The sequence below is a fragment of the Thermobia domestica genome, chromosome 11 (genome assembly GCF_964235325.1).
Source record: "Thermobia domestica chromosome 11, izTheDome1.hap1.1, whole genome shotgun sequence".
NCBI lineage: Eukaryota > Metazoa > Arthropoda > Insecta > Zygentoma > Lepismatidae > Thermobia > Thermobia domestica.
In genome coordinates this window covers 107,529,392-107,544,467 of record NC_137464.1, presented here as the reverse complement: position 1 = coordinate 107,544,467, position 15,076 = coordinate 107,529,392, and the positions used below count along the sequence as shown (strand labels likewise).

Below are 15,076 nucleotides of genomic sequence, written 5' to 3'. Positions count from 1 at the left end.
AGAGGTGGCACGATGGCTCAGTGGTAGCTTATCTCTGATGCGTGGGGTCCGTCGTTCGATCCGTGGCCAAGTTGTTTATGGTGGACAATATTGTGCCTATGGGTCTTCTCGGGGTACACAAGTTTCCTCCCACTTTCTCATTCCATCAATTCTTCCATCATCATTGATTTGCTTTTAATCATCGCATAAATCGTGGAAGATTTTCGTATATTGTAGAAACAACAACTACGTTATGGAATTATTTTCGTAATTTATCCGTGTAAATCTTAAAATTTAGTAATTATGGTTAATAATTAAGTAATATTCCATTAATTACCACTAATGAGCTTCCAATTGCGAAAAAATATAATCCTTCATTGATCTTAATAAATTTTTATTATAAGTATATATTGAATTTCCTTACCGTTATCCTAAAATTAACGTTCAACAGGATTATTCCATCCTGTATTTTATCCAGATCCTTGTTTTAAATAGCAATATATTATTATTATCATCATTGAAATGAAATGAAATCTTTCAGTTTTACGTCCCACGGTTATACCGGTTAGGCTAAAGGAGACGGTGATGATGAAAGATAAGTGAAATGGTGCAATGAAGAAAGTGGGAGGAAACGGGAGAACCCCGAGAAAACCCACGAGCACGATGTTTGTCCACCACAAAGTCCACACGGCGCGAGCTGGGATCGAACCAGGGACCCCAAGCACCGGAGGTGAACGCTCTACCACTGAGCCACCGCGCCCCTATTATTATTATTATTATTATTATTATTATTATTATTATTATTATTATTATTATTATTATTATTATTTGAGAAAGAACTAACAATCATGTTACTAGTGAAAAATAACTACGCTTGGATAAATTTCTAATACTACTACTAGATTTCAGCTTTTTGTACTACTTCGAGGATGTTGCATCAAATGAAACTACATATCAGTGCATTGGAGCACGAGAAAACAACCTTGAGATATTGAAGCTACCGCTTGTGTTAATAGTAATCGTGCCCATGCTTGGATAAATTTCTAATTAGGTTTTTTTTTTTATATACTACGATGAGGCTGCTGAATCCAAAATAGAACTATTTATACTCACATGCGTTCATGAAATGCCTAGAAAAGTCATCTCAAATTTAGAAGAAATATATGTAAATATCCCATCTTTGAGGTAATTTCTGCCGTAACCTGATGGACGAATATGTTTGAAAATAGATGCGTTCGATTTAGAATTCTCAAAGTAATATAAAAAGGGCAATTAGAAATTTATCCAAGCAGGGACACTATTACTATTGGCACAAATGGTAATTTGAATACCCGAAGATTATTTTTTCTCGTGCCGCGATGAATAGATATGTTTTAAAAGTTTCATTGGTTTCAGCATCCTCAAAGTAGTACAAAAAGCGCAATTGGAAATTTAACCAAGAGTGGGCATTTTTATTAGTCGTATGATCCTTAGTACTTTGACTAAGTTTGAATCCTAAGTTAGATTGCGCAAATGACTCGGAAACCAAAAGTCTACACAACAAAAACACTCAGATGCTTACTAAGGATGTCAAGATCTACCTCCGTGCCAAGTTTTATCCAAGGTCGCATGAGTTTGAGTACGATATATTAGTCTATTGTTCTTATGATTGATCAAATAAAGAACAAATAAAAAGTTTTTGGGGACTACAAGCTACAGGTAAGTTGGTCAAGTATGCTAATAATAACAAGAAATGAATAAATCTTGTAAATATTCTTCTTGAAGAAGCCTACAATTGTTAATATTGATTGCGTTAATTTTAATGTGTTACTTGTAAGGTATAATTAATAGTAGCAACAGTTTATTTTTTTCATCATTCAAACAAATATACATTATTTATTTTATCTGAACGTACGACAAAATACTTTCTGCTAAATAAGTGTAAGAGAAATGGTCTGCTTATGTAACTTTTAATTTACTCCTTCCCCGACTTCAAAGACATTTTTGTTTCTTCATTAATGTTACTACTATAAAATAATAATATATAACATCATACTGAACACAATTATAATTTTCCCCTAAAAACTGTTCGTATGTTACTGACGAATTCGTTTGAACAGGTAAAATGTCTATAATATTGGTTTCTGGGTTTTTACTGTGATTTTTTCCTAAGAAGAATTTCTGTTGCTTACGGACGTACCTATACGTGAAAGAAAGAGATACATTTCCTAATGCAGAAAAATTAATCATTATTATACTGACACTTTGTATTATGAGTAAGGGACTTACAACCTACAATCAGACAGTTTGAAACAGTGCCGTGCCGTGGAAAATCAGCTCCCGGGGTGAGAGTATACGACGGACAGACTAGCCGCGAAGCGTCACTAGCGCGAAATATAAGAAAATTTTCTTTAAAAACAAAAAAAAAAAAAAAAAAAAAAACAAAAACAAAAAAAAACTGCTTTTCTTTGATTCTGAGCACTGTTTTCTTATTTTTCTTCCCATTTTAAATATGTGCACATACATTTTCCAAACACGAGTAACATTTTTCCTCTCTCTTTTTTTCCTTTCCTTCTTTTCTTTCCGTTTTCGTCCCGAATTTTGCGCCCCCTTACTTCAGCGCCTGGAGCCGTCGCCCCGCTAGCCCTCCCCCCACCCTCACGGCACGCCAATGCACTGGTTTGAAATTACAATACTACACGGCAAAACATGAATAATTGAAATGTATATGGAACATACTGAAATACGAAAATACGTGATTGAAAACAAACCATTACAAAATTATTATGTAAACATAAACTATACGACGCTACTAAAGTACAAAGCGATGTGCGTGCAATCATCTTCTAGTACAGAAACGTAAATTCTGCAATATGATTAACATTTAACGAGAAAATGGCCCACAGATGATACATATACTGTACCAATTAATATATCTTCTTCAGTTGCATACGTGAGTAAAATTTCATGTGTAGTTTCTGCAGAAAATGAAGAAAACCTACGTAATTGTTTGTAAACCAAAAATAAAAATACACTGTACGATAACAATGCCAGTTAATGAGATGAAACTAATAGTGAAATATACCATTATTTATGATACCAGCAGCACAAACGCGCACCGAGAAATTTTTGTTGAGAGGGGTCCAAGCTTTTAGGGGCAGGATCCAATACTACGAGCCACTAGGTTCATATAGTATTGAACAGTTATTATTCTGCACCCCTAAAGACAAAAAATAATTATAAAATACTTCCATCTATATTTTCAGAAATTACAGATGAAGTGTACGATCAAAATTTTCATGCTATATCAATTATTTCCACCTTAAACAAGTATACATTAGTTTTATTGAGAAAGTGTACAAATGTATGTTAAGTTAGGAAGTTTTAAGGGAAAGGTTTATACCCGGTGGTCCTCCCTCCCCCCCCCCCCCGTGGGTGCGTCCCTGCAGCAGCACTACAAGACATAGTACGTATCATTAACTCTTAAACTGTAATTTCTGGTTTACTGAAATATTGTCCAAAGACAATGCTTATATCACTTCATATATCTCATTAAGCCGAAAAACACAACGTGCTTCACGGTAAAGTCTCATATGTAGTTTTCGAGAAGATCGAAAAAAACGGACTCCCGTGGCCTAAAAAGGATGTCACTTGTTGCTGACAGTTTTTAATTTGCAGGAAATTGTTATTTGTTTATGGACTGTATTATATAAGATGTTTCGAAACAACACCAACATCATTTGGGAGGTGATTCCTAACGCCAAGATAAGACAAAAAGTATAGACCGATTTGGGTGCACAAATGATTCCTTTCGGAGTTATAGGGAAAAAAAAAAATAACTTTCAAGGTCCATAGCTCCAAAATTATGGGACCTACGGTAGTCGGGTTAAGATTTCCCTTAGGAACTAATGTGTGTTCTATCCAAATATCCCAGTTTCCCAATCCTGCGGTACTTCCGCAATAATTTTTATAGGTGTATTTGGTGAGTACTTCAAATTATATGCCCGTAGCCAAAATTCCCTATAAAAATTGTTGCGTGAGTACCTTTGGATTCTGAAACATGTATTTTTGGATAGCGCATATATTAGTTCCTCAGTGAAGTCTTGACCCGGCTAGGTAGGTCCCATAGTTTTGGAGATATGGAAATTTAAAGTCCTTTTTTTATGTTTTCGGCAGCCTTTAACTCTGAAAGGAAAGAAAGGAAGTATAGGCACCCAGGTTGGTCTATACTTTTTGTCTTATCTTAGAGTCAGGAATCACCTGCCAAACGTTGTCGGTATTGTTTAGAAACACCCTGTATGTACTAAGATACTTGGCTTTTCATAACGGTGGCACATACTTAGTCTCATATACTACTTGTAATGCAAAGAGCTCGATTGTGGCTACATGGTTAGCTTACGTGTCTTTGGCGTGGGAGACCCCGGTTGATTCCCGGTGGGTGGAAGATCATATGATTCGGATTCCATGTTAAGTTGTCAGTCATTCCATATATTCTCGCCAGCTAAACGAGACATTTAACTCTAATAACCAACCAATAGATCCCATTTAAACGTCAATACATACTCCACAATAGAAACTAAAAAATCGAGTCAATTTATAGGGAAGTCAAAAAAGGCCGATGCTATAGTATCCACAACTGGAAAGTGTCAGCATATATTTGTTTCTAATTGGCCGGACTAGTATATAACTCAGTTATTTTTTTCCTTCTGGTGAGAACTCTTTTAGATAATAACACCGGTATCGGTATGTATATTGGTCTTCCGATTACGAAGTGTTTCCTTTGTTTCAGTTGAAGGTTAAGAAAAATGATATTGAAAAACTTTTTCAAATTCGTTCATTATCATTTTTTGTCCCCGATTCAGACTATAGAATTCTTCACCTTTTGTTTCTGACACATAACTTGGAGAAAAAGCCACGAATAGAAAACCAATAAGGGAAAAAACACAAAAGGAGAAAAGTCACACATTTTAATTTTAATTTTTCCAGATTTGAATAATCATCACTTAAGTGTAGAATAATATCGACGTCTTGAAAACATGATTCTACAAATTCTGCTAATGTAGTTTTCCATAACACTGGTATGATTAATTCTGTAGCAGAATATGAGAGAGGAAACAAGGGGTATTTTTCTTTTTCCAAATGCCCTTTAAACATATTTCAAGTATACATTCTCCTTAAATCTTGGTTTTTCCCACTAATAATATATTTTTATAGTATCATTAAAAATATTGACATATTTTAAGAAAATATTCTTTTTTTTTTAAAAATAATCAAGCTTTTGCGTTAAGTTTCGAAGCAGATTATTTTCATTTTACTATAAGATCGTTAGTTATTGGCGTAATACTATATTTATGTAACGAAGTAATAGATTTAGTGTGTCATCTACCAATTTTATAGTATAGTCAGAAATGAAAAATCTCAATCTCCCGTTATAATTATCTCCCGTTATAATTATGCTATTCAGTGTTTTGATCTAAAGGATTACCTGCTATTTTAACCACCATAGGTGGTATTCCTTCATTTTTAATTACTTTTAAACATTCACCAATAGCATTCCAATACACCAATATAGGGTCTATGTCAAGGATTTCCAAACTAATACAAGTCGAGACGCGAAGGAAGTTGTTCCTTGTCTTGGTCCGGGATGATGTGGAGTGGCGATGACGAGTCATGTTTAAGCTCTAATGTGTTTATTCTTTTAGAAATATCTTTTTTTCGGATAAGCAGCAAATTTCGTTAAAAAAAATCAAATGAAAACGAGAAATTGATACTATAAAATACAGAACGAACGGTTTAGCCATTATGAACTCTTAAGACTCAGAACACTAAGTAAAATAAATATAATTCAATTTAATTCAAAAATTTCCCCCTTTTCAGTTATTTATTCTAATTTTGGATTTTTTTTTTAAATTTCAAAATAATGCAAGGTGTTAATGTAAATAATTACCATTAAAAGAGAAAAAGAAATAGATTCAATTGAAAGTTAGTCATCTTTATATAACTTTAAATCGTCGAACGGAAATGTAACAGTCTAAGGTAAATGCGGTTTCTAAAGTTCGGAAAGTCCTGCTATGTACGTACATATTACACATATTTCCCATTTAGAGATGTTATTTGAGACATTGCGGAAGGGGAAGGAGTTTTATCAAGAGTAACATTTTAAATTTTAGTAGAAGAAAAACACATAGAACATATCCTCCATAGTGTCTGATGAAGGATATGTTAGATATCTGAAACCGTTACACATTATAGTTTAAAATACAGTGTGTGTTGAAGCTTTGGTTAGTCTTGTTATAATGTTCATTATATCTATCTATCTATCTATCTATCTATCTATCTATCTATCTATCTATATATATATATATATATATATATATATATATATATATATATATATTCAAACTATTTTTGAAAAAAGTTTACGATCTTAACTCATTAGGTTGAAATTCTTAATAATAAAATGTTTTCCTCCTACTAAAATTAAAAGAAATACTTTTAAAAAAGTTATTTCTTGATAAAACTTAGGACTATATTTATAGTAATATACCTTAGTGTAATTTGTGTAAGAAACGGCACATTACCTAATGTTTGATATTTTTGTAAAATACCGGTAAATAAAGTTGCTGACACCTACTGCATTTTAAACTGTTCTCTCTTACAAATTAATACTTAAAAATGAATTTATATATATATATATATATATATATATATATATATATATATATATATATATATATATATATATATATATATATATATATATGGGCTATATATAACGCTTGCAGAATAGCTAAATACGGAGGACATTAGTTAAAGTAAACTATTGTAAATATATATCAATACAGTATTGCACTAGCTTATAAATTATAGGTCTAGATATTTCAGAGTATCAGACACAAAGTTATTATAGAAGGCTATTTGTAGTTTATAGTGCGAGGTTTTAATTGCTATTTTCTGTAACTTACAGACATGTCTGGGGTAGAACAAGTAATTATGTACACGATACGGCCTTGACGTACGTTATACTTTGTTTCGTGTTCTACTAAACACATTCATTGACGAAAGGAAAAATAGACTATATATAGATCATAGACTTACTAAATACCATACCAATAGTACAATATTGTATTATGATTATTTTCAGTACAGCGAAAATAGTTAATCTTCAAAATTGATGTTTTTATTTAAACGTTAGAATTTTGTTTACTTTTTAACATCCATTGAATACACGAAAAATCTGAATACAGCAAAACAAGTAAAGAGCTTTCGCTATAATATATAAGCTATGGCCTATTGTACAAAGAAACTTAAAAGTAAATACCGTACATATTATTGGAAGACTATTCTGTGTTAAGGAAATAAACTTCAATATTCTTATCTTTGTGGAAGTCGTAAGCGTAAAACAAATGTTTTGATAATGTTCGCAATTTGCTAACAAAAATATATGCAACCGAACGCTGAAACCTACCACAATTATTAAATGTCCTATTGTTAAAGATAGTCGTGGTTATTTTGCGTTAAAGATAATTCTGGCTGAGATGTGAAATGCGTCCATTTCATTGAAGAAATCAATTACATATTATTTTAAATCTATTATTATTCATTACTAATACCTGATAGTTGACTATTTTCCTGCCTCTTGATGGACAGATAAACCTGGTGCTTAAATTATGGAGTTCTCTTACACATTATTTCTTGGCAACACAAGCAAAATCTGCATGGTAAGTTAGTGTTCATCGGTATCGCATGTTCATTTTGTAGTATTACATAACCAATGTAAATTTTGCGTTTTGCGATAATTTTGGGTATTGCGTATTGATACACAAACCGTTGTCAGCAATAGGGATCTCAGTAAATTTTTTTTACACTTATCGCCAAAAATTCTTACCGAATATTTTGCGCTACTGCTTTGCGATAACAAATTTTGAAAAGACTCACATGTAATGATGTCCTCCCCTAAAGAATTAAGATATATTTGAATAAATAAACATAAATAATTCTTCCGGAATGATTTAATTGAAGTAAAAAAGATCTGGTGGTTGTTCATAACCTCTTAACATATAACTTTCGCTTGGAAGATTAGTCCACAATATATATATTCATTTTTGATTTTTGTTATACGTTGAAAGTATAAGTAAATAATTATAAATACCTTTAAAATGCAAAAATTTAGGAACAACATAGGCACCTAAATTGCCTACATTCGTTCAACACAATAGTAAACATATTTTATTTTTGGTGTTCTTTTTTGAACGGTGTAAATGAAGCTGAAAGTAAGTTTACAACTCATTCTATATCATGCTATAAATTTATTCAAAATTAGGCTGATGAAAATTTACGCTCTCAATTTTTCGGACAAAATATTAAAATCCCGAATATGTATGTTCCCCAATACGCAATATCAAATCGTAGGCTACTTAAATACCGCAGCTTTGCAGAGGAGCATTCTTCCAGATAGGTCCACTTCTGTCCAGTGGATAACGTAGTGTCAGAGTCATCACTATCTTTACTTGCATTACACCTAGTGTCATTAACAGGCCACTGGACTCTATCTCAAAATCAATGTTATTGTGCTTCTTAATAACATGCGCTCAACGTAACAAATGCGTAAAATTATAGTAGATATTTAGTTGAGTTATTGCAACAGTTAATAAAAAGATAGGCTACTAGAAACAGTATTATTTTAAAACGATATAAGTAGATTTTTGACACAATGTAGGTATGTTATTATTTGTGCTGTAGTTCCGTGAATGTTGTAATTACTTCCACTGCACAATACTAGATACTGACTACTCGAATGTTAGTATTATCCGGCAGATACTTATGTACTCAGCCTCATATAACACAACTTAATACTTCAAAGTTTTAAATTATATTCAGAACTTTTTGTGCTGTACGAATATTCTCGGGATAACAATTTATACTCAAAACGAAATGTTCAAGATAGCTCGGAATTTTATATTAAGCGAAACAAGTTATTACCACATAATCAAATTTTGCCAGTCTTATTATCCAATTTACAAGTTTTAAAAAATGTCATGTTATTTTTTAAAGCTAAAACATAACAAATCTGGAAAAATATCGGTGTCACGATCATCGTAAATCTAGAATCCACCATATATATTAATCGATATATATTAATATAATCTCGATAATATAATATAATTAATCGATATATATATTAATGCTAATTTACACTGATTTAAAATGTTTCAATTACTGATTACTTCATTTTAAAATTTCATCATATCACTAGTTGATTATAATGTACCTAAACGATGAATGTGTTATTCGGTGATTTGTAAATGACAAAGTTAACATGCGCCTTCAAAGTAATAATAATTTGCCAGAAAATTCTATCTATACAAGCTCATAAGGAGACTTGACGATGCTTAGAATGAACGAATGAAAAGTAACTTCCACAGAAGGAAAGCAGTCCATAATAGTCTTTGGCTTCGGTACGACCGAGACAATGGAAAATTTACCTTCTTCAGTTTGTTGTTGACGGTTACTCTTCTTTCTGATGGTTATTTTTTTTAATTACAACTGTGGATTTTGGATATAGGGATTTTATATTATTTTTTGGGACTCTGAATACATTAATTATCACAAATAAATTGTGTGTACATTTTTGGGGAAGTAGTATGTAATTAAGAGTAAATGAAAAAAAAGCGTAAAGTTCTATACATGTTATCAGTCAAAGCAGCGGCGCAAATCTGTTTTCAACATTGGGGGGGGGGGAGTGGAGGGGCAAGTAAGACCGTTCCTTTTGTTGTTGTGGTTGTTAAGCGATGCTCAAAATATTTGTGAAGTTGAAAAACAAGTGGAGGATCAGGGAGCAGAGTTTTCTTCAACATTGGGAGGCGGGCAGATTTAAGGCTTATTCTGGGGGACATCAATTTCATCTCACTTTTCTTTGTGGCTGTCGGACACAAATCATCACATTTTTTCACAAAAAACACATTTCAAATCGGATTATTGGGGGATAGTCCCCCAGTTCCAAGGTTGGTGGGGACATGTTCCCCTCATCCCCCTGGGATTTGCGCCAGTGAGTCAAAGTGATGTGTGTAGTATAGTATTAAAAAAAATAAGATTAACACCGAATAAAAGTGACTATTTTATTTTATATAAAAGTAACTATAATTTTTTACATTTTTAAAAAAAAAAATTTGACTGTTGTTTTAAAAAAATTACGGTATATACTCTAATTCTTTCAATTTTTTCTGAATGAATGAATCAATCTTAAGGATGCAAACAGAGTGCATAAAAGTCGTTGTCAAATGTTGTTATGAAACTTCATTCAAAACACCCGATGTGCTGCTGCGATATATATATATATATATATATATATATATATATATATATATTAAACAACTCAGTCATATTTGCTTCAGTGCTAATTCTACTGATATGATTATCTCAGTTTTCCTGAATGTAGTTGTGATTATCAGTAATTGAAGATCTCGGTGCAAAAACGAGACAGCTCCAATTTTACATTTGTTCAGGATTGAAACAAAATATTGTTGAGAATCAACTTATTGTATTCGCGTCTGTAATCTTTTCATAACGAAAGGTGCTATTATAGGGATAAAAGCGTTCTTTACCAAAAAAAAGAAAGACGCGAATACAATAAGTTGATTTTTAACAATATTTTGTTTCAATTCTGAACAAATGTAAAACTGGAACTGTCTCCTTCTTGCAACAAGGTCTTCAATTTTATTCGAACAGCTCTATATCGAACTGGTAAATAAATAAATTGAATTGTTGAGAAATACAGTTTGAATGTTGCAAATACCGAGTTGTCCATCCACTAATTATTTACTTAAAATAACATCACAAAATAAATTCTAAACCTAAACTTCATCTTTATAGATAAACGATACATGCACCCATCATTTACAATTTGTAAACTACATTCAAACTAGTTATTATCTTTCTTTTTTAATTATTATTATAAACATTTTCTTTTTCTTAACCTTCAATAAATGGGTTAACCTGTGTAAAAAAGGTGAACTACAATCTACGGGCGGTTCTCAAGTGCATTAGCGTTGTACACATTTAATGCGTAATTAACATTTTCATTAACTAGGTCTGTCTAAACACACTGAATCCTAATACGGTGTACTTAATATATATAACAGAGATAAATTAAGTATTTTACAAAAATATGCGAAATATGCATGTTTCGTTGCTTCCCACATCCGGTAGCCTATGTAGTAATGACGTAATTATATTTACAGCAATTGATAAGCGGTTATCTTTGTTAATACTCTGTCTACGTATCGTAATTTGAAGTGGCCGAAAATGCTCAAATATATCAGTTTTTCTTTCAGAAATTATGAATTTTCAGAAAAGAGATTTGACGAGATCCTCAGCTATTGAAGGCAATAGGGTCCTTTCTTGCCCAACTGTCCCTTGTCAAAGACAAAGCGTCGCTGTTTTTTTTTTTCCCTTCTGAATATATGCTATATGGTAATTTATGAACCTAATATTCCTGGAGTGATATTTCTAGGAGTATGCTAGCAGGAGGGGGGAACTATTACTTACGTCATAGGAGCATACACAACATAAACGACGGTTGCTATATCTAGATTTTATTTTATTTGTCTTTATGTTTTGGTAATGTAAAATTTATTTGTATTTTCCTTTATAGGGGACAAATTTCTTGGGGGCATAGCTTATTTAGCTTATACGTAAATCTGGGACTGTCCACAACATATTTGGGCTTGATGAACCTACTTTTTTCTCCCTTCTCCCCCGCAAAAGCATTACCGAAATATATCATTGTAAACTCTACCTAAAGTTTCAAATTCCAACATAGTGTTCCTATGTTTCTTTAACGAAAAAGCAAGGTAATGTTTCACATGAGAAAAAAAATTATAATATCTCTTCATTTCTGATCTTCACAATGGATTGTTAGCATGAACAGAACGCTAAATACCATCATGACTTTTTACATAGAAGCATTAATGTGGATTCTGCTGAAAGCCAACACAGTATGTTCCCCGCATATACCACGAAAATTGGTCTTTCTCGGGCCCCACGATGTATCAATTTGCGTCAACAAAAAGGAAAATTTGCGGTTCAGCTTGCGATAATCGGCATAGCATCATTGTTGCAATTTTTGCGTTGCGATGTGATCCGCAAATTTTGCGAAGATTGGTACGTAATGAGGGCTATGGAGTCTTTAACTTGAAATGTTAAAATCAAAAATCAAATCAATTTTTTTTAACATCATATTCCTTGTAGAAACATAATAATACATTAAATAACATAATACTGAACAAAATAATGAAGAGTGTCAGTACTCACCGACTGTTACATTAGGAGGCATGGCTGGGTGCCCACTTGACGGGGGGATTCCCAGCTTCACTGGTCTAGCAGTAGGCGGTAGCCGACTGGGTACAGCTACCACAACACCATTGCTGGACGACGGGGAAGTAGACGATGAATCACAGCCACCGGCACTAACAACAGTCTCGCGTGACAAGGAAGAAGGCCCCGGAATTGAAGAAGCACCTGCTGATGATTCCATATCAACAGGGCTTTGAGCTCCAGGAATTTGTCCAGCGGCTCTAGCTTCGTCTTGGGCTTGGGCCCTTCTTAAAGCCGTCTGCAGGGCCATCACCCTCTGCCGCTCAGCAGTCAGTAAACACTTATCGCAATTACAGAACCGGTACTTGCAATAACGTTTGTGTCCTTTCAAGGGAATTTTAAGACGATGATTCCTGCACCTCGCACACTTTGGAGGTGTTCGGGCGTTTTGACCAGAGGATGTTCCAAGTCCACCATTTTCTAGCCCTTCCGGAGGTGAATTGTCGACGCCTACAACAGTTTCTGGTGAAGATAAATTAGTGTCCTGATTATCAGCCATCATTTCATTCACAAACTTGCAGGAAAGCGAATGATATATATAAAAACCACACACGCGGACACAACATAAACACAACACTACACTCAGAAATATCCCCCCACGTGGGATGTTGACCGCCTACTACCCACCACTGACTGTTGGTTTTTCTGGCTGCAGTTCAGCGCTCACGCCTCGGGTTACCTTGATTCGTTGCAAAATGCAACGGGACTGGTGTTCTTCACTTATGCAACAGCATTTTTACTCATAGACTTGCTGTGACACTTCATGCTAAAAGTTGTGGCTCGTAGTACTAAACATTCAACAGTAACTAATACACTTCTTTTTTTGCCGTCTTGACACAGCGCAGATTTAAGAAGAAAAAAATAACAAAAAATAGTTAAATGCGCTTTCACACCAAATTTGTATTTTTTACAATCACAACAGTTCTACACTAGCACTATAGTAAACGGCTATAAAATGTAATTTGTTTTTTGTATTTATTCATATAAAAGAGAACACAAAAAAGTACGATTAAATTGCAACAAAAATGCACTTCGCACTGATTGCAACAACTATCAGTTGGTATATCTTTTTCCGTCTCATGCACTTTTCGTTTTCGAAGCTGCGCATGCGCAAATGTATAGTATGAGCACACACAACTCTCACACACACACTTACAGTGTATATCACTCTAAAACCAGCTGACTTGCAGTAAGATAGAGGAGAGAGGACGTACTCAAGTGCATTCACAACATGCAATGCGCTAAGAATATATACAGCGAGTCACAAAGTACATCGAAGTATGTGTGAGAGAGAGGGGTGAAAACGAGAGAGAGAGTGAGTGTGTATGTGTAGTGTATTTTGAGAGTACATGTGACTATTTATTTCTCTGTGTGTGTGTGTGAGAGACTGAAAGAACATATGAAGGGTTAGGTAGAGTGTATATAATAGATGAAGTGACGTTTTAAGTAAGCAAAAGTTCTTCATATGTGAGAAGGTTATTAGTATATGTGTTTATATGTTTTTGTTTTCTTTTCTTTTTTTATTATTTTCGACTCCTTTCTTTTTCTTCTCTAACATAGTTTGGTTCTTAATTCCATCTTAGCTAGGGGGAAAGAGGGGCTACAACGCCAGCGGGACAAGGGGGTTTTGGACTAACGAAAAAGGCTAGAGGGAGGGAAGTTAAAATTTACGACCGACCCTGGTGAGTTGTTACATCTTGGTTGGTCTGCTAGACATAAACGTCTTTGACTGAATATACTTCGACTGTTCTACGACACCGCTGGAAATTTCAGGACCTACAATTAGTATTCGCTTGCCAGCCGCAATGGTCGTAAAAGATTTCATTTTTTTTTTAAGTCTTACTTCCTCCGTGTATGTCTGTCTTCTTGGTCATGTGACCTATCTGATCAGAATTTTTGCAACTACCTCTCTTCAACTAGAATTGACATATGGCATCAGATAAGAGATTCCATTTATTGGCTACTAAAGAGAAAACAGTTGTTTCTAATTTGCGCATAACAATGCTTCACACGTCTTTCCTTCTCTCCTTTTTTTAAAAAATTTTTTTTTTAACATCAACTGAATGAATGTTGGCTCAATTATGCTCCTCTGTAGACTTTTATTGAATGTTTTAACCTGTGACAAAATGCATGCATAATATCTCCTGACCTTGCAAAATGTCAGTCTGGTTAGGAAACAACAAAAACACTTTTTTCCTTTTCTTTTCTTGGGATTGGAATTGGTGAATGGCCAATAATAAAATCTTTGGATTATAATACAGCAGCTCAGATCAGACCCGTATCCACGGGGGGTCTAGAAGTGGCCGGGCCCCTAAGTTTTTACTTCCCCCTAAAATTTTCACGGAAGACTTGTAAATGAACTATAATATGGTATTGAACTATAACATGGTTGAATCTCTCCCACCTAACTTCTTCCAGCCCTCTTCCCTATATTTTTGGGCCGGCTACGGGCCTGTCTAAGATGGTTGAATTGAAGTAGGCCTAGTCGTTCAAAGTACATTTCGAACCATTTTTACTCCTTTTTTTCTTTCTTTCTTTCTTTTTTGTCATTTTATTATATTTATTTTTTTATTTTTTTTAACTGGTGGCGCTGTGCACAGTAGAAGCCAGATAAAGTTCCTTTTTTAGTCGAAGATTTAAATGTCTATATTTTTTCATCTTTTACGAAAATTCTCCGAAACATCTTACAATTGGTGTGGGTTCCCCCTACTACTTTATCAGAAACTGGAGGATATTTGTTCCC

The 15,076-nt window shown here is 33.7% G+C and overlaps 1 protein-coding gene across 2 annotated transcripts in view; it reads right to left on the bottom strand.

The window, feature by feature from the left end:
• The window catches only part of LOC145664348 (uncharacterized), a 506,205-nt gene extending 492,573 nt beyond the window's left edge, over nt 1–13,632 (bottom strand). Inside the window, exon 1 of one of the 2 annotated variants that reach the window (XM_081730966.1) lies at nt 12,271–13,632. In XM_081730966.1, coding sequence (XP_081587092.1) covers nt 12,271–12,835 — 565 coding nt within the window. In that variant the 5' untranslated portion in view covers nt 12,836–13,632. The remainder of the gene's footprint in view (nt 1–12,270) is intronic. The other variant, XM_081730965.1, reaches the window with a different exon arrangement.
• Nucleotides 13,633–15,076: the final 1,444 nt, after the last annotated feature.